This window comes from Mastigoproctus giganteus, chromosome 3 (genome assembly GCF_048544385.1).
Source record: "Mastigoproctus giganteus isolate SK-2022 chromosome 3, ASM4854438v1, whole genome shotgun sequence".
Lineage (NCBI taxonomy): Eukaryota > Metazoa > Arthropoda > Arachnida > Uropygi > Thelyphonidae > Mastigoproctus > Mastigoproctus giganteus.
Window position 1 is genome coordinate 174,772,138 of NC_143577.1, and position 22,525 is coordinate 174,794,662.

A 22,525-nucleotide genomic window follows, 5' to 3' on the forward strand; every position below is an offset into this window, starting at 1 on the left:
CCAAATAATCAGAATCCACTACACACACACACATTCAAAAAGAAGTGTATCACCTAGTAATTTCACATTTCTAACCCTTTTTCGCAATGGTATGTTACATTAATGACTAGCATAACAAACAGAAATATAAACAAAAGATATTTATTAATAGTTAAGGCAAAGCTAAGTAATATTTGACAAGTGCTCTCAAAATATTCCAAAATGAGCATTTGCAAACTTTATACAACAGTTTTCATAAACATGATAATTATGGCTAAATGTTATCAGAAGCCCTCAATTTGCTTCAGTTTATTTTAAATGGAAAACAAAATGAAAAGAAAAGTTCACCAGGTGCAAACTAATATTTAGTTGAACTGCCTCTAGCCCTGATGACAGCAGCACACCATTGAGGCATTGACAAGATCAATTTCTGAAGATAATCAACTGATAGTTCACGATTCCAAACATGAATTATGGCTTCCTGAAGTTCACAAAGGGTCTTTGGTTTCTTTCTATCAACTGCAGATTCCACACGATGCCAACAGTTCTGTATAGGATTCAGGTCTGGGCTGTTTCCTGGCCAGCTAAGAGTTGTAATGGACCATTCTTACAACCATTTTTTCCTCTGTAACAAATGTAAACACATTACTGTCGAACCTCTAATGCAGAAATGAAGCTAAAGTAACTACAGAAGTGCCTACTTACACTCTTCACCCGATGGTATTCTTCACCACCGTCTACAGCAAATCTTTTATCTCCCATCAGAGCCTTGATGGGTTGAATTTCTTCTCATCCAAGAAAACAACTGATGTCCACTACTCAGGAGTCCATTTGACATGCACTTTACACCAAATTAATCGGGCCTTTTTCATTTTTTGTGTGAGAGGAGCTTCTTCTTAGGACGGCAGACTACAAGTCCATTTTTGAAAAATGGATCTTCTGACTGCACTTGCTACCACTCCTCTATGTTCTTCCCATTCTCTTTTCAGCTCAGACGAAGAAGCTTTATGGTTTTTAAGACATAAGCACTTCAAAATGTGGTCCTGTTTTGGCATATAGACTCATTTGTGTCCAGTTCCTTTTTCCTCTAAGCAAAACCAGTATTCTTGTGTTGTTGCTTTACGTGAGGATGGATGTTTTTTTTCTTATAGTGTCTTGTAATCAGTCGACAGTGAGCAGATTTCTTTCCAACTCAAGAATACTGGTTTCTTGAGTAGCACACTCTGCAACTCTTGCAGAGTGTGCTTATATAGCTGAAAGTAACAGCTGATGCAATGTTACATCATTACCTATGCATGTCAATCTTATCTGATGCAATTTGTAAGAAATATTGCGATATACTTACGTTATTCATATGAAAATTACAATTTTAAGGGGTGATGCACTTTCTTTGAACACCAGTGTGTATATAAGTTGTATTAATATATCGAATTAAATATGCATAAATGGAAGTGCCAGCAACTAGCAGGGTGAGGAAAGTAGAAAAAGTGTAGATTTATGAAAGGTGAAAGAATGTTAAAATCCTAGAGGTTATGTAAAATCCTCTAAAATGGATAAATTAAGAAAAATTATGGGCTGAATTATCAAGCCAATATAAAGTGGGGGAACTGTAAAGGAAAATTAGTAATCAAAATAATAATATAAAATGCAAATAAAAATGTTATAGCTGTTCCATTATTAGTTCGTTTCACTGTGTGAAACGAACATTACTACTATCCTACTTCTATTGCTATTTTTCTTCTTTATTTATTTAAAATAATCTTTTTTCCCTTCCTCTTCCTCAATTTAATACCTCACCCTTATACCATTTGCTTATTCTAAATTGATTTCCTATCTACACACAATTAAATCCTACATATTCATTTTAACATTTTCCTATTTTAACTAAATTATTTAAACCTCAAATTACACCGTGTTGGGACTACCTTGTCCATACTATATTAAAAAGTGCTAATTTCTTTATCATGACTTGTTTTGGCCATTCACTTTTCTTCTACTACTAGTATGGACAAGTATAGAAATGCAGTTCCTGATACATGGTCAGGTATAACCCCCTGATGAAATACCTGATCATGTATCAATAATTATTTCTGCTGACATCAGATCATGCATATTTGCATCACCTATATTCGATCATTTTCTAAATGATGTTCCCCATATCTGACGACAGCTATAACATTTTCATTTCATTATTATTTTGATGTACTAATTTTCCTTTGCAGTTCCCCCACTTGGCTTGGTAATTCAGCCCATAATTTTTCTTAATTTATTAAAACCTCTAGGATTTTAACATTCTTTCACCTTTCATAAATCTACTACACTTCTTTTTCCTCACCCTGCTAGTTGCTGGCATTTTGTATAACTATCACATCCATTTACGTATATTTAATTCAATATATTAATACAACTTATATTTACTCTTGCATCCTTTAATGCTGCTTTGCACTTTTAAGTGCATCTGTCATACCTATTTATTAATTTTGAATTCACCGAAACCATTTCATTAACTGTATACCTTTTTCTTATGTAACTCTTTAAACATTACCTTTATAGAGTTACATTGATTAGATAGTATGAATCAGAGCTGTAATACTCAATATGTTCTACGTTGATAATAATATTAGTAAATTTAATAAGAGGAGTTTACCTCAATATAGTACGTGGAACACTTCCGTATGATACCCTCCAGAAATTAAAACGGAAAAAATCGACAACTTACCGGTACATTAAAGTAAAATATAAATAATTAAAGTAAAATATAAATAATTAAATAATCAATTTAACACAATTCAAAATCAATTCAAAACAATTAAAATTCAAATTAACGCAATTAAAAGAATCTAACGAAAATATTCAAAACGATTTTCCTTCCTTGTGAGGAAGGAAAATCGTTTTGAATATTTTCGTTAGATTCTTTTAATTGCGTTAATTTGAATTTTAATTGTTTTGAATTGATTTTGAATTGTGTTAAATTGATTATTTAATTATTTATATTTTACTTTAATTATTTATATTTTACTTTAATGTACCGGTAAGTTGTCGATTTTTTCCGTTTTAATTTCTGGAGGGTATCATACGGAAGTGTTCCACGTACTATATTGAGGTAAACTCCTCTTATTAATTTACTAATAGAGTTACATTGAGTAAAATAATAAGAGGAGTTTACCTCAATATAGTGCGTAGAACACTTCCGTATGATACCCTCCAGAAATTAAAACGGGGAAAAAAAAAAAAAAAACCCAAAAACTTACCGGTACATTAGAGTAAGATATAAATAATTAAATAATCAATTTAAAACAATTAAAAATCAAATTAACGCAATTAAAAGAATCTAACGAAAATATTAAAAACAATTTTCCTTCCTGAAGCTGACAACTCCTTTCGACCATTTGTCATGATCACAGGAATGAAAATTACCGAATCAGGTTAAACCTGATACTTAAATAGAGATTATTTGTCTTCGCGCATAAAAAAGGTCCACGCATCGGAGATCAAATATGGCCGCCGAACATTAACAGAATTCTCATGTAATTTAATTTCAACAGTTTCTGCAATTAATAGTCGTGTATAATTACGTTGAACGTTAAGTATTTTGGCCTTGTTAAATAAAAAAAAGTATGTTTTTCGTTAATGGCATGAAAGGCTAATTCTGACGCTGCTGAACAAGAAGCACGAACTGAGGCTTCATGTTGATTTACATAAATATTAAGACAAAATCGGGTCGAACCTTGATAAGACAAGTTGCAATCACCGCAAGAAATGTTGTATACCAGGTCATTAATTTGTGTTGCGAATGCTGAAAGAACTGAGCGATTGTTCAGTATAGTGTGTAACTTCCGTATAGGCCTAGCTACAATTTTAAATTCGGTATCTTTAAAAGAATCTGTTAAGCTGTTTGTGCCACTGTTCAACATATGGGATAGAAATAAAGTATTTTTTGATATTACTATTGTTGATTGGTGTAGTATTTTGTATCCTATCCTTAGCTTGTACCCTAATTCGGTTTATTGTGGTAATGGAATAACCCCTGTTTAAGAATCTGCTAGTTAATATTTCTATTTCTGAGTCCAAAGCAGAATCCATCGTTGAATATTTATAGGCATTAAGAAATTGATTAAAGATAATCTATCTTTTGTAGGTGAACGGGTGATAGCTATTATAATGTAGAAGCATACTGGTGTTTGTAGGTTTTCGATAGATGCTAAATTGTATTTTATTCGAGTCCCGGGTAAGCGTGAAATTTAGAAAGTTTAATGACTTAGTATCCATATCCTCCCTTTCCAATGTAAATTTGAGTCTAGAATGAATATTATTCATTCTAGACTAGAATGAATAATAGAACATCATCTAAATAACTCCCATAGTATGTGATCCGGGTTCGAAAAGGTGTCAAATGTATCTGCTCAATCGTTGAGAGATAGATCTCTGATATTAAGCCACTCAGGCTCAAACCCATTGGTAATCCCAAAATTTGTTTGTACACCTTGTCTCGAAAGGTGATGTAGTTAGCCTAACAGTTTAATTAAGTGAAAAATTTCCTTAATTAGGTAGCTTCGTATAATTAATCGGTGTCGAGTTTTTATTTAACATATCCCAAATAATATCTAATGTGTATTCAACATTTACATTCGTATATAATGAGGTAACATCTAGTGAGAATAAATTATCATTGTCGCCGAGTCTACAGTCTTTAAGCTTATTAAATAATGTATCGTAGTTCTTAATCCCAAATTGTATTACCTGTCTAAAGGGTTTTATAATGTTATATTAATTAAACGAAGCTACCTATTAAGGAAATTTCACTTAATTAAACTGTTAGTTGAGGCTAACTACATCACCTTTCAAGACAAGGTGTACAAACAAATTTTTGGATTACCAATGGGTTTGAGCCTGAGTGGCTTAATGTCAGAGATCTCTCAATGATTGAGCAGATACATTTGACACCTTTTCGAACCAGTATCACATACTATGGGAGGTATTTAGACGATGTTCTAGTTATTACCGATAGTAATACTATCCAAGACATTTTACATTCGTTTAATAATATTCATTCTAGACTCAAATTTACATTGGAAAGGGAGGATATGGATACTAAGTCATTAAACTTTCTAAATTTCACGCTTACCCGGGACTCGAATAAAATACAATTTAGCATCTATCGAAAACCTACAAACACCAGTATGCTTCTACATTATAATAGCTATCACCCGTTCACCTACAAGAGATAGATTATCTTTAATCAATTTCTTAATGCCTATAAATATTCAACGATGGATTCTGCTTTGGACTCAGAAATAGAAATATTAACTAGCAGATTCTTAAACAGGGGTTATTCCATTACCACAATAAACCGAATTAGGGTACAAGCTAAGGATAGGATACAAAATACTACACCAATCAACAATAGTAATATCAAAAAATACTTTATTTCTATCCCATATGTTGAACAGTGGCACAAACAGCTTAACAGATTCTTTTAAAGATACCGAATTTAAAATTGTAGCTAGGCCTATACGGAAGTTACACACTATACTGAACAATCGCTCAGTTCTTTCAGCATTCGCAACACAAATTAATGATCTGGTATACAACATTTCTTGCGGTGATTGCAACTTGTCTTATCAAGGTTCGACCCGATTTTGTCTTAATATTTATGTAAATCAACATGAAGCCTCAGTTCGTGCTTCTTGTTCAGCAGCGTCAGAATTAGCCTTTCATGCCATTAACGAAAAACATACTTTTTTTTATTTAACAAGGCCAAAATACTTAACGTTCAACGTAATTATACACGACTATTAATTGCAGAAACTGTTGAAATTAAATTACATGAGAATTCTGTTAATGTTCGGCGGCCATATTTGATCTCCGATGCGTGGACCTTTACACGCATGCGCGAAGACAAATAATCTCTATTTAAGTATCAGGTTTAACCCGATTAGGTAATTTTCATTCCTGTGATCACGACAAGCGGTCGAAAAGCGTTGTCAGCTTCAGGAAGGAAAATCGTTTTGAATATTTTCGTTAGATTCTTTTAATTGCGTTAATTTGATTTTTAATTGTTTTAAATTGATTTGAATTGTGTTAAATTGATTATTTAAATCTTACTCTAATGTACCAGTAAGTTGTCGATTTTTTCGTTTTTTCTGTTTTAATTTCTGGAGGGTATCAACGGAAGTGTTCTACACACTATATTGAGGTAAACTCCTCTTATTATTTTACTAATATTATCTACGTAGATCATATTAGTAGTACAGCTCTGATTCATACTATCTAATAGTTACATTGAATACCCATTTATATATATATATTATATGCATAACTGGGAGCACTTTTGCAGTGGGGGGATGGAATTCAAAAGTTCAAATTTTCAAAATTTTGAACTCAAAAGTTCAAATGCTTATAAGGTCTAAGAAATCAAATGTGTCTTGGATGTCAGAAGGCTAAGGTTATTATCAAGATTTTTGGCTGCCTACGTGTATTTGGCTGTGTTTTTAGCTTCTTTAAGTCACAACCTACTGGTAAGCATGATGCCGATATCAAGCTTTGCTAGAGTGCATTTTAAATAGATACTGAAAAAACTTGAGCAAGTTTTGGAATTCTTTCAACTATTGTATTTCCTGGGATGCTAATGGATAGCACAGAGACCAACCAACTGGCTGTTGCTTAATCTGGGTGGTTTCTATCACTTAGAGAAGTTGTCTTTATAAACTTTTATATTTTTGAATGTTAACAATTCTTTGTCTATTTGTAGCTGGGATGAGAGAGGCTTCAATTTCTTCACTAGTTTCTCAAGTGTAGTTGTGGGATCAATAACTTTCAGTGAAATCATCTTGTCACTGGAAAATAGGGTCACATGGTTGTGATCTTCTCTGACAATTATCATTGTCTGATAATTGTCATTGTGATTCTTCCTTTTCTGTTTAAGCTATGACAATACTACAATCCCATCTAGGGTATTATTATTAAAGCTGATGCTTTATAAGCAAGCTTATAAACATTCAGCCAAAAAAAAATAAATTCCCACATCACTTGACACTCATTCCAAAAATCTGTCTAGTTCTTGTTATGTTTTTTTTTTAGGAGCATTAGCAACTAAGGCCATATTGCTCTGGGGATATGCAGTGGTCATTCCCTGTCCTTTCCATATCTTCCGTATTTAGTGGTCACTGGCTCGAACCCTGATTTAATCAAGAAGCGTGTGCTACGCACTGCTGCTCTTGCCCACGTGGTTACAGAGGCACGTGTCTAGTTCTTCCTTGAATTTATTTATTCGCTGGCTGAAGGCAAACCTCCTCACATCTATCCTGCAACCAACCTTCAACTTGAATTTATGCCCTTCATGTGTGTAGTATGAGCAGGAGGAAGAATGCCATCAACATCAAGCTTGTACAATCAATTCAAAGCCTTAAAAACCTCAATCAGATCACCTTGCAGCATCTGCAGACTTTCGCTACACTAACTGGTTCCCTTTGTCAATCTCTTTGCTCTTCCCTGCACCCATTCCACAGATCTATATCCTTCCTGAAATTAGGCCTCCAGACCTATATGCAGTACTCAAGATGTGGCCTAACCATTGCTTTTTACAATGGGATGATCAGTTCCTTATTGAGGTAGCAAAGGTTCCTGTATATCATAGAAAAACCCCCATGAGCTGTCCTGGCAGCCTGCCTACTTTGCTCACAGAACTTCATATCTGACTGCACAATTACCCCCATGATTTTTTTTGTTTTCCACTACCCTGAGTGTAGTACCACACAGTTGGTACATTAATCTGAGATTACTGTTACCCACATGCAGTATGTTGCATTTGTAAATCTTAAATGTCAACTGCCATTTATCTGCACATCTGCCTAATTTTTTTTTAAACTCTGTTTGTTGCAGCAGCTTACTTTTATTACTTTCATTAACCACCTTGCCAACTTTTGTATCATCTGTAATTAGGCCGACCGGGCTAGCCGAGTGGGTAAAGTACCTACCCAGCAACCCAAAGGTCACGGGTTCGATTCCCGCCTCGGGCTTGGATCAAAGTACTGCAAAAACCTTGGGAGGTGCAATATGGCCACAGAAGCCGATGCGCCAACAACTACCAAAAATCAAAAAAAAAAAAAAAAAAAAAAAAAATCTGTAATTAGACATTAAGCCCAATATACCTTCATCAATATCATTAAAAAATATTGAAAACCAATGGGCCCAGCATTGAACCCTGAGAAACTCCACTAAAAACTTTAGTTCATGAAGAGAAGTGTCCATTAACCACTCTGTCTTCTCCCACTCATCTATCCCTTTAACCAGAATAGTAACAGCATCAAAAGCTTTCCTGAAATCCAAGTATATGATATCAAAATTTTTTTTTCACCAGTTTCTTTGTTACTGCTTCATAATATCCAATCAAATTGGTCAAAAAAGATTTCCCCTTAATAAACCCATGCTGTGTCTGAAGTATAATTGCTTCTTTAATCAGGGACACCATTATTCTCCCTGCAATAGAAGTTAAGCTAACAGGTCTATAATTACTTATGTTGTCACCCTTTGATCCCTCTTTGTGAATTGGGGTACATTTGCACATCTCCAGTCCACAGAAACCTCTCCTGAATCCAAAGATGCTCTCATTGTGGCTAAGTTTCACTTACTTACTTCTTCAATATAACTAGATAGATCCCATCCATCCCAGACACCTTTTTTTATGTTGTTTCAACAATTTCTCTTCCAATTTCCTCTCAGTTATCATAGAATGATTTAGCTTCTGTTAGATGCTGATTAACTTCTGGAATACCCCTCCCGAAAAAACTCCTCATGCATGAATGAGGATGCACAATACCTATTCAATTTGTCAGCAACATCAGCAGGATTATCAACAGTTAAACCACTGACATCAAGTGAACCAATGTGATTCAACCGTTTCCTTCTACTGTTAATATAAGAAAAGAAGTCTGTCTTTGCTGCTTTTCTTGGCATTCTTTTCCAGAGACTTCAATGGCTTGAAGCTTTTCTAGACTCAGAATGTTATGTTTATGGTGATGATTTTTTTCAGAATGTGGGTGCAAATGGAGGTAAAAGTAATTTTTTGACATGGTCAGATATTTTGGAGCCTTTGTTGGTTCCATGAGACTGGTCTCCTTATGCTTAAGTCAAGAACTTTAGGTAAGAACATAACTGCAAACATTACAGTATATGTACTTATTTTGTTCTTGACTTTTGTGTCCATGTTTAAATGTGATTTAAGTAACTTTATTAATATCAAATATGTATGTGTAATAGTACAAGACAGATTAAAAGCAAATACATTTTACAATCCAACATTTGGTATTTTATGCCAATGTGTTCTTAATCTGTGTGATATTATTTTAAGTCCTATATTAATGGCATGTACAAGTATTTTTCAAAGCATCAACCATACAGATATAGGTCTTTTGCTCTATTAAGAGTTATTTTGCTCTAAGAAAGAGTTCATAAAAATACTTGAGTAAGAGAAGTAGATTTCACAGTTTGGTTTTAGAATCCATATGGTATTGCTAATATATAGCTTAACTATAAGTGTTTAAATTTTGGATTAAAAAAGGAGCCTCAGTTAAATAAAGTAGTCATACACTTGCTTATGTTTTCAGTTAAATTTCTTAAAAAATAACTATTGCTGCCATGAATATTTCAGTTGTTAGCATATAGTATTTTAGTTTTTTGGAAGAAGCACAGTATTGTTGACCAAGATTAAAAAAAAAAAAAAAAACATGACTAACTATAAGCTAAAAATATTCCCCTTTGTGGAGGTAAGAAAAGTCAGTCAGAGTGACTACTAAGTTGAAATGTTTTTTTTTAATTATATGAATAAAACAGCAAAAGCTTGTATATTTATAATATATTATATATTTATTTGAAATAAAATATTTCCCCAAATACCTATACAGATGTTAAATAATGAGGTAGTCATTCCCATGGTTGAACCAGACTGATCAGAGTAGGAATGTTTAGCAAGGATTCAGTAAGTTAAACACCTTGCACACCAATGCTTTAGATTATTATTATTACTACAAAATGTAAAAATTTAGATCCCCTGTTATTTTGCTATGTACAAAGAAACAACAGCAATAAGATTAGAAGTGGACATTGCTAAAATGGATGCAAGTTGTTAAATGTAATCTAATATGTTAGATATTTCTTTATGTTGTGGAGAAATATTTAACATTTGTATAATAAAGATTCTCAAAAATTGGAATCTTTATTATACAAATGTCCCTCATAAATACTTAGAAATTAATATTATGGAATTAAAAACAAGAAAAAAATATAATGCTTACAAGTCATATTGGCAGGTTGATTGCATACTCTTCCACATCCCTCTATAATGCAACATTTATCTTCTCCATCACAATCTACATCAGACATGCAAGGCTGACCACACAAGTCACCAGTAGAATTGGGACACTGCCCTGGTTTATCTATATTTTTTTTAAAAAATATACAATAAATCAAAGCACAGTGCTAGTTTTGAATAGACTCATTACATTTTAGTAAAACATTTGACAACGTTCCACATGAAAAACCTACTGTACAAATTGGAGCAGTGTGGCATAAGGGGAAAATTTATTGCTATGATAATTAGAAGAAAGTTAGTGCTATGAATAGAGGGATGGTTGAGTGGCAGAAGGCAGGGACTGGTTATCAATGGGCACTGCTCTTCATGGACTAATATTATTAGCGGAATCCCTCAAGGTGCTGGGCCCCTTGCTGTTTTCAAGGTTTATTAATGATACTGATGATGGCATATCAAGCTTACTGGGCACAAAGCTTAGTAGAAGGGCAGTTAACTAGGGGTAACTGTACAGTGCACTGTCCTAATAGATTGGTTTCTAGGACAACTCAGTGTTCTGTCAATTATATACAGGAATTTTGCCAGCAAGGACAAGGTGGTGATTATCCTATTGTATAAGGCAACGGTTAAGTCATATATTGAGTAGAGCACACAGGTCTAGAAGCCTGATTTTAGGAACGATGGAGCTGTTGAAATGGGTGCAGAGAAGAGAAATAAAATTAGTCAAGGACATAAAAGGGTATATTTACTATGAAAAACTGGTTCTACAAATTGCAACACTTGGAAACTAGACACTTGCAAGAAGACTTGATTGAAGTGTTTAAGGCTTTAAATGGATTGAGTAAACAATATGCTAATGGCATCCTCACTATTTCTTGGACAACACATGAAGGGACAAAAACTTAAATTAAAAAGGATGGATGGAGGTAGATGTGTGAAAATTTGCTTTCAGCCAGAGAGCGATTCACTGTTGGAACTAACTTTCATCTGATGTTGTGGAAGTGGGTAGTTTAAATAAATTAAAGAAAGAATTAGACAAATTAGAGAGGATGGACAGGTTAGATGGGTAGTTAATACCAGTCTTCTTGATGTGTGTTTGTAATACAGTTGCATTAAAATTTTTAAATCTCTGATTAATTACACAGCAACTACATTCATTTCCTTCTATGTGTGGAGGGGGAATACACAGCATTGTTACATCAACATGAAGGATAATGGGCAATTATAGTAACTCACAATTAAACTATGAATAATTAGCATGTTGTAGGAGACCACACAGGAAAGGCCAAGTATATATTTATGGTATCAAAAAATAATGGGTATATATGAAAAAATAAATATTATACTGAGACTAATTACAGACAAAAAAGAACAAAAAAATAGCAGACATCTGCCACCGTACCAAGGTTTTTCATAAAACATCCTTTTCTACTAAAAAGAAATTATTTATGGGAATAAATATAATTATGTATTCTATAATTATATTTATTCTAAATTATGTATTCTGCCTATGACTTTTGTTGTTTTTGTTCTTTTCAAATTATGAATTTTTTTTTTTTTGTGATTTACTATTTTCAGATTGCTATAGAAAATTCACCTTAAATTCAATACTATACTTAGTGAACTTCATTTGCATTAACTAAGGACAGTAAATTATTGCAAATCGTATTCATATACAGGATGTATCATAACACAAGACCCACTTCATGGATGTTTTTAAGACCCTAAAAACAATAAAAAAGATCATGCGCACATGTCTGATTTTACCTTGCTTCCAAGTTACAGCCATTTTTGTATTCCAGCAACTATCTGCTTATGTTTACGGGAAATGTCAAAATGACTACTTTGTGCCTGAATACAAGCCTGCAAATGCCTCAACATAAACCTCCTCACTCGCTCAAACGTTGTAGGTGTCTGTTGAATTTGCTGTTCTGGTGCTGATGGGTCACCATCTGAACCCAGTTTTCTAAATGAACCAGTTTCCGCAAGGTGTTCATGTATTCACTGAAAGGTCTTATTTGGCACGTGGCAATCAAGGAAGTTTACTGCATACAGATATCTGGCCTTGGCTGTATTACATCTAACAAGTTCATACATGAGACGTATCATGTCTGCCATCTCTCGATTTGAACAAGCCCCCATTATCACAGCAAATGCACGGTATCAAAATATTAATAACAAGCGCCAAGGGTAGCATCCTTGTAAGGAAAACTAAATGAAATCACTTGCTGGAGAAGAATTGAAGAATTGCTGGACTACAAAAATGGATCTAACTCAGAAACAAGGTGAAATCAAGACCTACGTCTAAATCAGTGATTTCCAACCAATGTGCCTCAGCACATTGCTGTGCCACGAGATTAGGAAAAATTTCATTGGGTTCAGTGGCAATCACAATTTCTGTGTACTATTAATATTTGTCTTTTAAATTAAAGTGTGATTTGAGTGGCAAAATATTGGGAACCACTGGTCTACATGATCTTTTTATTGTTTTTAGGTCCTAAATACACCCCTGAGGTGGGCCCCACATGTTATGATACACCCTGTATAAAATGCTAATGAAATGATCTGTATAATTTTTTTTCCTTTTAGTTGGTTTCTTTAATCAAATTATTCTGTTAGAAACAGAAATTATTCTGTTGGCATTTCACAAATGGCTTTCATTAAAATCTCCAGCTTCCTTTCCTACTTGCAAAGAAAAACAACAATTGCAAATAAGTTATTAATAAATCAAAAATGGACTTTGTAAAGATCAAAAAAGCAGAAAAACTCCCCTAATACCAATGTAAAAACAAATGAACTTTGAAAAGTTCAAATACAGAAATTCTCCTAATTCCGAGAAAACAAAACTTCTGGTACCTTGCTGAAGTGGCCCACCATAACCACTATTTTTATTATTTATTTATTTTTTTTTTTTTGGCATCCAGATGGTTCTGATTACCAAAAAATAAATTAGGCTAATGAAGACATATCATATCAAGCTTAATGCCTAAGTTTGAAGATTATACAAAGGTTGGCAGAGTTTAATCACAGGAACGAGAGGAAAGTGGGGGAGAAATTGTTGCAACTAAATGTAAAAAAGGCACCTGGGATGGATGGGATCTATACAATCATATTAAGGAAGGCACCAAGAGAGGGTAGCAAATCTTTAGCCATGATTATTAGAGCATCCTTGGATTCAAGGTTGGTTCCTATGGATTGAAGATGTGCTAATGTATCCCCAATTCACAAAGTGGGGGATCAAAGGGTGACATGAGTAATTATAGACCTGTTGGCTTGACTTCAGTTGCAGGGAAAATAATGGGATCACTGGTTAAAAGAAGCAATGCAGGACCATCTAGGCAGGAATGCAGTTATAATGCAGTCACAGCACAGATTTGTTAAAAGGAATGATCTTATCTGAAAAAAATCATATTGAATACTATGACACAGTAACAAATGTATTAGATGCAAAATAAAATTTTCGCATCATATAGTTAGATTTCAGAAAGACTGCTATAGAAATTGGAACAATGTGGCATTAAGGGCAAGTTACTGCTATGAATCAAGGAGGGTGGTTGGGTGGGAGAAGACAGAGTTATCAATGGTCACTACTGTTAATGGCAGAGTCTCTATTTCAGTGCTGGGCCCATTATTATTTTCTGTATTTATAAATGATATTGACATGTCCATCAGGCTTAATGTCTAAGTTTGAAGATGATACAAAGGTTGGAAGGGTTTTTAATGAAGGTAATCAGGGTATACTATTGCAACAAGATCTAGACAAATTGGATAGGTAGACTGAGAAGTGGCAATTGAAATTTAATATTAACAAATGCAAGGAACATCATATGGAGCACAGTAAAACCCATATTAACATACCTACTGTGTGGTACCACAGTCAGGGTAGTGCAGAATCAAAAAGACCTGGGAGTAATTGTACAGTCAGATATGATGTTCTCTGAGCAGTGCAGACAGGCTGCCAAGACAGCTTGTGGAGTTTGTCAATTATACAAAAGGAATTTTCTTAGCAGGGATAAGGTGATTATTAAATTATATAAGGCAAAGGTCAGGCCACATCTTGAGTAATGCATACAGGGTCTCAGTTTAGGAAGGATGTGGATTATTGGAATGGGTAAAGAAAAGAGCAAAGAGATTAGTGAGAGGAGCTAAAGGATACTTTTTCCAGCATAGGCTTCAGTTTTGCAAACTGCAGCATCTGGAAACTAGTCCCCTGAGAGGAGATCTGATTGAGATGTTTAAGTGTTTGAATGGATTGAGTACAATCAATTCTGATGGAATCTTTCTCTTGCACACTGAAGAAGGGTAGGTGCAGGGTAGATGTGGAAATTTGTCTTTAGCTAGTGGGTGGTCAGTTGTTGGAACAAACTTCTATCTGGTGTTGTTTAGGTGGAGAGTTTGAATAAATTCAAGGAAGAACTATACACATTGTTAGAAGGGATGGACAGGTGATATGGGAAGTGTGTTTTTTTTTTTTTTTTTTTTTGGCTGATACTGTATAAGTTTAGTTTCTTGCATTCATTTGCCACTAATAATACTACTGCAAGAAGAACCAGAAAAATTAGATAGATGGGCTGAGAAGTGGCAACTAAAATTTAACATTGATACTAATCCCAAAATAAGATTAGTCAAGGACACAAAAGGGTAGTCTTACCATAAAAAATATCAGTCTGCAAATTGCAGCACTTGAAACTAGGCACTTGTGAGCAAATCTGATTGAAGTATTACAGCTTTAAATAGATTAAACAAACTAAATGCTGATGGCATCCTTACTCTTTCTCAGATGATTCCCAGAGAACTTTTCCCTTACTCTTTCTAAGGGGATGCAAATTTAAAAAGGATGGTTGAAGAACAGATATGCAAAAGTTTGCTTTCAGCCAGACTGTAGCATTAGTAGAGGCACATGATGTAAGAAAGCAAGCTTCAGCCAAAAAAACAACCTTTCCATTTCACTGATCCATTCACTCCAAAATGTTTGTCTTAGTTCTGCCTTGAATTTATTTAAGCTATCAACTTCCACAACAGATGGAAGTTTGTTCCAGCAATCAACTACCCACTGGCTAAAAGCAAACTTCCTCACATCTATTCGACAACTGTCTTTCCTTAATTTCAGTTTGTGCCCCCTCAGGTTTGTAATTTGAATAAAAGGAAGAATACCATCAGCATTGAGCCTGCTCAATCCATTTAAGGCCTTATACACCTCAATCAGATCACCTTGCAGGTGCCTAGTCTCCAGATACCACAATTTGGAGAACTTAAGCCTTTCTTGGTAAGAGCCTTGTTGCCCTTCTCTGTACTCTTTCTAGCAACTCTACATCCTTCCTAAATGAGGCTCCCAGACCTGTATGCAGTACTCAAGGTGTGGCCTGACCATTGCCTTATACAAGGGGATAATCACCTCCTTATCCCTGCTAGCAAAATTCCTGTATATCATTGAAAAGACCCCATGACCTACTCTGGCAGCCTGTCTGGTTGTAGGAACAAACTTCTATCTGGTGTTGTGGAAGTGGATATCTGAACAAGTTAACAAATAGTTAGAATGCACAGATAAAATGGCTATTTTATTTATTTTTTTTTTTCAGATAATGCTGTATAAGCTTCCTTGCATCCTTTACCATTTAATACTAAGCATATCACATCTAAAGCCTCCTCAGCACTCCCACAAAAAAAAAAAAAAAAAAAACACCTGTTTCCACTTCTTCCAGCATTACTTTTCTTCTAAATATATCTTCTGTTATCCTTGGACTATTCTTTAAATCAAATTTCTCCAAAAATGCTCAACTCAGTTCAAAGAATTTCTCTCTCATCTATTGATGATCACTTCTACAGATAAACCTATGAAACAGAAAAATGAACTGCTGCTAGAATTGCTCTTAGTTGAAACCAAGCATTTTAATGAGTTGTTTCTTCTGTTAAAAGGAATATCCTGCAAACTATGATTTTGCTTCTTCATCATGCCAGTTCTTACATACTGCATCTTCAATTCTCAAGAGGAAAGGGCTCATCACAAATAGCAATTTTTTACCTTTTTAAAGAGACCATTCAGTATTCTTAATGAAAGTCAGTCTTCATGAGCCAATTCAGCACAACTCTCATGTCCTCAAATATTATACCTTCAAATGCTGGAATTGATTTTTCCAGTGCCAGCAGTCTGGTTCAGGCTTGTGTTGCAAATGTGACCATTGATCCATCCATCGATGCTAAAAATATTCTTATTGTGAATAAAGGGGTAGTCTCATGCTTTGATTATCCTTCGGTAAAGAATATTCTCAAGAAACCAAATCATCAAAATGAAACGTCCCAACATATTTCTATGCTGCTCTTCTTGGAGATGGGGTCCCCTTGTCATTCCACCAAAAGCCCATCTGAGCATTCAGATGTTCCTCAATTTCATACAGTTTCTATGGGTATCATCAATAAGAAATTGCCCTAGATGGAGAATTACACTTTGCCTCATGATTACGTTCTGAGTATACAGGAGAGTAATGCGTATATACCATTTAAAAAAAAAAAAAAAAAAAAACTCCATGAGGGAGATTCAAGTTGAATGAGTAATGAAGTTGCCAGATTACTTGAGCAGAAAAAGACAGCGTGGAAAAAGTTAGAGCAATAAAAACTACTGAAGCCTATATATAACAGATACAAATTGATCTGCAATTGTGCATAGACAAAGCTTAGGCTGGCAAAGGCAGATTATGAGAAATCACTGGCAAAGAAAGCAAAGTGGAATTTGAGGAGTACAATGTGTACAGAAAGGATAGGAAGGGAGGAGGGGTTATGCTATTAGTTAAGAAACACATAAAATACAAGGAAGTGAAGCCAGTCAACATCGCTGGACAGTGCAGTGTCGAGTCAGTTTGGTGTGACATAAGCATTGGGAGATCAATATTGAGAGTAGGAGTGTGCTATAGGCCTAATGACTCTGATGAGTATAAAAATAAACTGTACAGGGAAATAGAGTGGGCCAGTAAATCAGAGTCTTATAATGGGGAATTTTAATTTCCCAGATATTGACTGGAATTTGTGGGTTGGTCGCTCACACACTAGCAAGGCTTTTGTGGATTTATTGGATGACTGTTTTCTACATCAGCATGTTTGGGAGGCAACTAGAGGGAGTAATACTCTTGATCTGATTATCAGTAGTGATTCTTCATGCATTAAGAATCTGCAGATAAAGGAACCACTAGGTGGCAGTGATCACAGTGTGCTGAAGTGGGATTTACTCAAAGAGGTAACTACCATCAGGGGTAAAGGGAAGGGTTTTTGCTTTCGTAAAGGTGACTACAATGGTCTGAGACAGTATTTAAATTCTATACAGCGGGACCAACAGCAAATTCAAAATGGTAGGCATTCAAAGAATTAATCTTGGAAGCTACTAGGCTTTACACACCAACTAAGAAATATTGTTCAAGGTTCAGCCCTAAATGGATATCAGATGAACTAATGAGACACATGGCAGAGAAGAAAAATGCATGGGATACATAAATGGGTGACATGGAAGCCTATGATAGATATAAGCTGGTCTGTAACCAAGTCACAAAGGAGATTAGGCAGGCAAAGGATGCAAAGAAAAACAGAGCAGAGTTCTTTACCTATGTAAACTCTAGAAGGAAGGGGATGAATCAGATTGGTCCACTTGATATCAATGGTTCAACTGTTGATGATCCTGCTCAGGTAGCTAACAAACTAAATGAATATTTTGCATCGACATTCACACATAAGGAGTTATTCAGCAAGGGAAATGCCAGAGGTGTATTCAACTCTGGCAGTAAACTAGATAATCTTGTAATAACTGAGAGTAAAGTGGAGGAGAAATTGTTGAAGATAAACACAAGAAAGGCACCTGAAGTGGATGGAATCTATCCAGTTATATTAAAGGAGGCAGCAAAGGAAGTAAGGAAACCCTTAGCTATAATTATGAGAGCCTCCTTGGACTCAGGGGAGATACCCATGGACTGGAGATGTGCAAATGTGACCCCAATTCACAAAGGAGGATCAAAGGCTGACACAAGTAATTATAGACTTGTGAGTTTAACTTCTATTCCAGGAAAATTAATGGAGGCCCTGGTTAAAGAAGCACTGCAGGATCATCTAGACAAGACTTCAGTTATAGCTCGGACACAGCATGGTTTTGTTAAGGGAAAGTCTTGCCTGACCAATTTGATTGGATAGTATGATGCAGCCACAAAAGAACTGGATGCAGGGAATAACTTTGATATTACATATTTGGATCTTAGAAAGGCTTTTGATACTGTTGCACATGGAAGACTGCTGCACAAATTGGAGCAGCGTGGCATTGGAGGCAAATTGCTGCTATGGATAAAGGGATGGTTGAGTGGGAGAAGACAGAGTGGTAATCAATGGACACTGCTCATCGTGGACTAATGTTATTAGTGGAGTCCCTCAGGGTTCAGTGTTGGGTCCATTATTGTTTTCTGTATTTATAAATGATATTGATGATGGTATATCAATCTTAATGTCCAAGTTTGCAGACGATACAAAGGTTGGCAGGGTTGTTAAGGACACTACTGACGCTATGCTGCTGCAACAGGATCTGGAAAGGTTGAGCAGATGGGCTGAGAGGTGGCAAATGAAGTTTAACATTGACAAATGTAAAGTACTACATATGGGAAACAGCAACCCCAGAGCAACGTATCAATTCTGTGGTACTACACTAACAGTGGTAGAGAATGAAAAGGACCTGGGGGTAATTGTGCAGGCAGATATGAAGTTCTCTGAGAAGTGCAGACGGGATGCAAGAGTAGCTCATGGTGTCTTGTCAATGATATACAGGAATTTTTCTAGCAGGGATAAGGAGGTGATTATTCCCTTGTATAAGGCAATGGTCAGGCCACACCTTGAGTACTATATACAGGTCTGGAGGCCTCATTTCAAGAAGGATGTAGAGCTGCTGGAATGAGTACAGAGAAGGGCAACAAGATTAGTGAATGGAACAAAGGGTTGCTCTTACAAAGAAAGGTTTAAGTTTTGCAAATTACACTGTCTGGAGACTAGGCACCGGCGAGGTGATCTGATAGAGGTGTATAAAGTCTTGAATGATTTGAGCATGCTCAATGCCAATGGGATTCTTCCTCTTGCTCAGAATAATCACCTCAGAGGGCATAAATTCAGATTGAAAAAATAAGATGTAGGATAGATGTGCGGAAATTTGCCTTTAGCCAGCAGGTGGTTGGTTGGTGGAACAGACTTCCATCCCTTGTTGTGGAAGTTGATAGCCTAAATAAATTTAAGGCTCAGCTGGACAGGTATTTCGAACGAACGGAGGGGTGAAATGGAAGCGTGTTTTTTGTTATCGATGATTTATAGAACGTTTATATAAGGCCACACTTGAAATACTGTGTTCAAGTAAGACCGCACATAAAAAAAGATAGAACTTCTTGAAAGATAGGTAACTTTCTTCTTGAAAGATAAGTAACTTGCCTGGTGAGATCAGCAAAAGGGCATCCATATGAGGAAAGACCGAATATGTGGGTTGCACAGCTTGGAAACTAGGTGCCTTAGAGGAGACTTGATTGAGGTATTTAAGGCTCTGAGAGACAAAAGCAAAATGAATGAGGACAAAAATTTCACGGCTATAAATGATTCTAGAACTAGGAGCCATAAATTCAAGTTACAGGGGAGATGTTTAGACGATTGCAGGAAGTTTTATTTAGCCAGCGAGTTATAAATTACTGGAATAAGTTACATGGGTGGTTGAGGCAGACAGTTTAAGAAAATTTCAAAGGTCAGCTGGATAGTTACCTAGGGAAAGAGGGAAATGGTTGTCTATTTCCCTTTCTTTCATTAATCATTTATTTTATTGTTTTTTTTTGTTTTTTTTGCTGCATAAGCCTTAAGTTCCCTTGCACCATATGGCCATTACTACTACTAATTCAAAGTTCCAAAAAATTTCCACTCAATCCAAAGCATTCATTAGTTGATTCCAGCCTTCAACCACTGCTAAGGATATTCAGAAGTAATCAAATGATGATATGTGGTTACAGACCCCCATTCGTAAATCACATTACCATTTCTGCCTGATGCTTCACTCTTCATTGTTCCCACTGGTCCAACAGCAGTGTTTGACCAGTGACAACTCTTTCCAAGCCCTATGCTTCTCTGTTGCATTAACAGGTTCTCTTCATCTCGAAGAAGTGAACTTGTTAATGCAACCTAACTCACAAGAGCTTCCAGTTAGGTTCCTAAATAGTCTATTAGAAGTTTAGTTAAGGATATTAGTTTGGAATGTTACTGCTATTATCTTAATCACGAACCATGGCTATACTTTGCCATGGTTCTGTGATTCTGAACACTCCATCCTCTACCATGCTGATCATGATTCTAGTGGAGGAGGAACTACAGCATTTCTTCACAGAAAAGTTCTTTTTTCACACACTTGTTAATCTTAGAAGGTTTATCTCTACTAGTAAGTTTTGCCAGATATCAGTTTTTCACAATGTTACTCTATCTACCTCCTTCAGTTTGGCTTGGATGTGCTGTTAGTTTTGGATGATGCTATCAATTAAGCTACGTTGACAAAACCAAACAAGGATATCCCCATTATTATTAGCAATTTTAATATTTCCAGTGCTTTTGAATCTTTATGCCAACCTAGACCGACTATTATTCAGTTTCGCAAATAGAGTTAAGTCTATGTCACAATCAGTTTCTCAATATTTGACTCAGCAATAATGTAACTTCGTATTTGTCCATTACCCACCAGGAATCATTCTTACCTTGATTTAGTTTTTACATAGGTTTCAACTGTCCTTAATACATAACAGAGAGATGTAATCATCCCATCTGAAGTTTAACATTGACAAATGCAAAGTACTGCATATGGGTAGAAGTAACTCCAGAGAAACATACCAACTGTGTGGTACTACACTCAGGGAGGCGGAGAATGAAAGACCTGGGGATAATTGTGCAGTCAGATATGAAGTTTTCTGAGCAGTGAAAACAGGCTGCAAGAGTAGCTCATGGGGGTCTTGTCAATGATATATAAAAATTTTGCTAGCAGGGATAAGGAGGAGAGCATTATCTTGTATAAAGCAACAGTCAGGCCACACCTTGATAACTGTGTTTAGGTTTGGAAGTCTCATTTTAGGAAGGATGTAGAGTTGCTAGAACAAGTACAGAGAAGGGTTACAAGACTGGTGAGGGGAACAAAGGGGTGCACTTACCAAGAAAGTGCCATGATCACCTTGCAGGTGCCTAGTCTCCAGTGTCTGGAGACTAGGCACCTGCAAGTTGATCTGAATGAGATGTATAAGTCCTGAATGGTTTGAGCAGGCTCAAAATGTTGATGAGATTCTTCCTCTTGCTCAGATTACAAACCTGAGGGGGATAAACTGAAATTGAAGAAAGAACTTGTAGAATAGATGCGTGAAAATTTGCCTTTACCAGCAGGCGGTTAATTGTTGGAACAAACATTTAGGAGGGAATGGATGTGTGAAATTTGATTTTTTTTTTTTTTTTTTTTTTTTTTTTTTTTTGACTGCTACTACAGAAGCTCATATGCTCGCTTTCTTACTATTACACTGGATTTAGTTTTTGATAATACCAACTATGCAGTTTTAGTAAAATCACTGCTTCAAATCGGCACATTGGATTAAACAGATTTTTCTCAGATTCTAATTGGCAAAATGTCCAATTTCAATCAATTCAAGATTACATTAACTATTTTTATGACAAGTTCTCTGATGGAATTTGGTCATTTCTTCCATTAAGATCTAATTCAAAGCAGGAAGACTTTCCCAATTGGATGTCTAATAGGCTTATAACTATGATTCATTCTAAGAATCTTTTTTTACTTTTCTTCTCCTACCAAAAAAGCAAATTTTTTTTGCACAAGTTTTCTCAGCTTCTTCCGTGAATTGTGGCACTGTTCCTGACCACTATTTTCTCAATGAATAGTACATTCAGAACTGTCTAAGTTCATTCTACATTAGTCCAATGATATTTTATTATTTGTCTGGGGGGTTTATTAGGTGCATCGGCAACTTTTAGGTGACAGAATATAAATTTACACCATAAAAATGTAGATGTTTTCTGTTTTTGTTGTTTTGGTTTCATTTTTCTGATCTCTTTCACATTTTTTTTTTATTTTTGTTAACTGAGGTATAAAACCCATGTACTTAAATACAAGAGTACTGATCTTTAAAATATGGATAGATTTTCTCAGTCTCTCTCTCTGACCAATTGGGAGTCAACTGCTCTTATGATGTCATTTTTTTTTTTTTT

General features: G+C 35.4%; 1 protein-coding gene across 1 annotated transcript in view; it reads right to left on the reverse strand.

Moving 5' to 3' along the window:
* Positions 1 to 22,525, reverse strand: part of LOC150088423 (uncharacterized) — a 291,584-nt gene that overhangs the window by 220,569 nt on the left and 48,490 nt on the right. Inside the window, exon 7 of the mRNA XM_090370152.1 lies at positions 10,272 to 10,412. Within this exon, the coding sequence (XP_090226278.1) occupies positions 10,272 to 10,412 (141 nt within the window). The remainder of the gene's footprint in view (positions 1 to 10,271; positions 10,413 to 22,525) is intronic.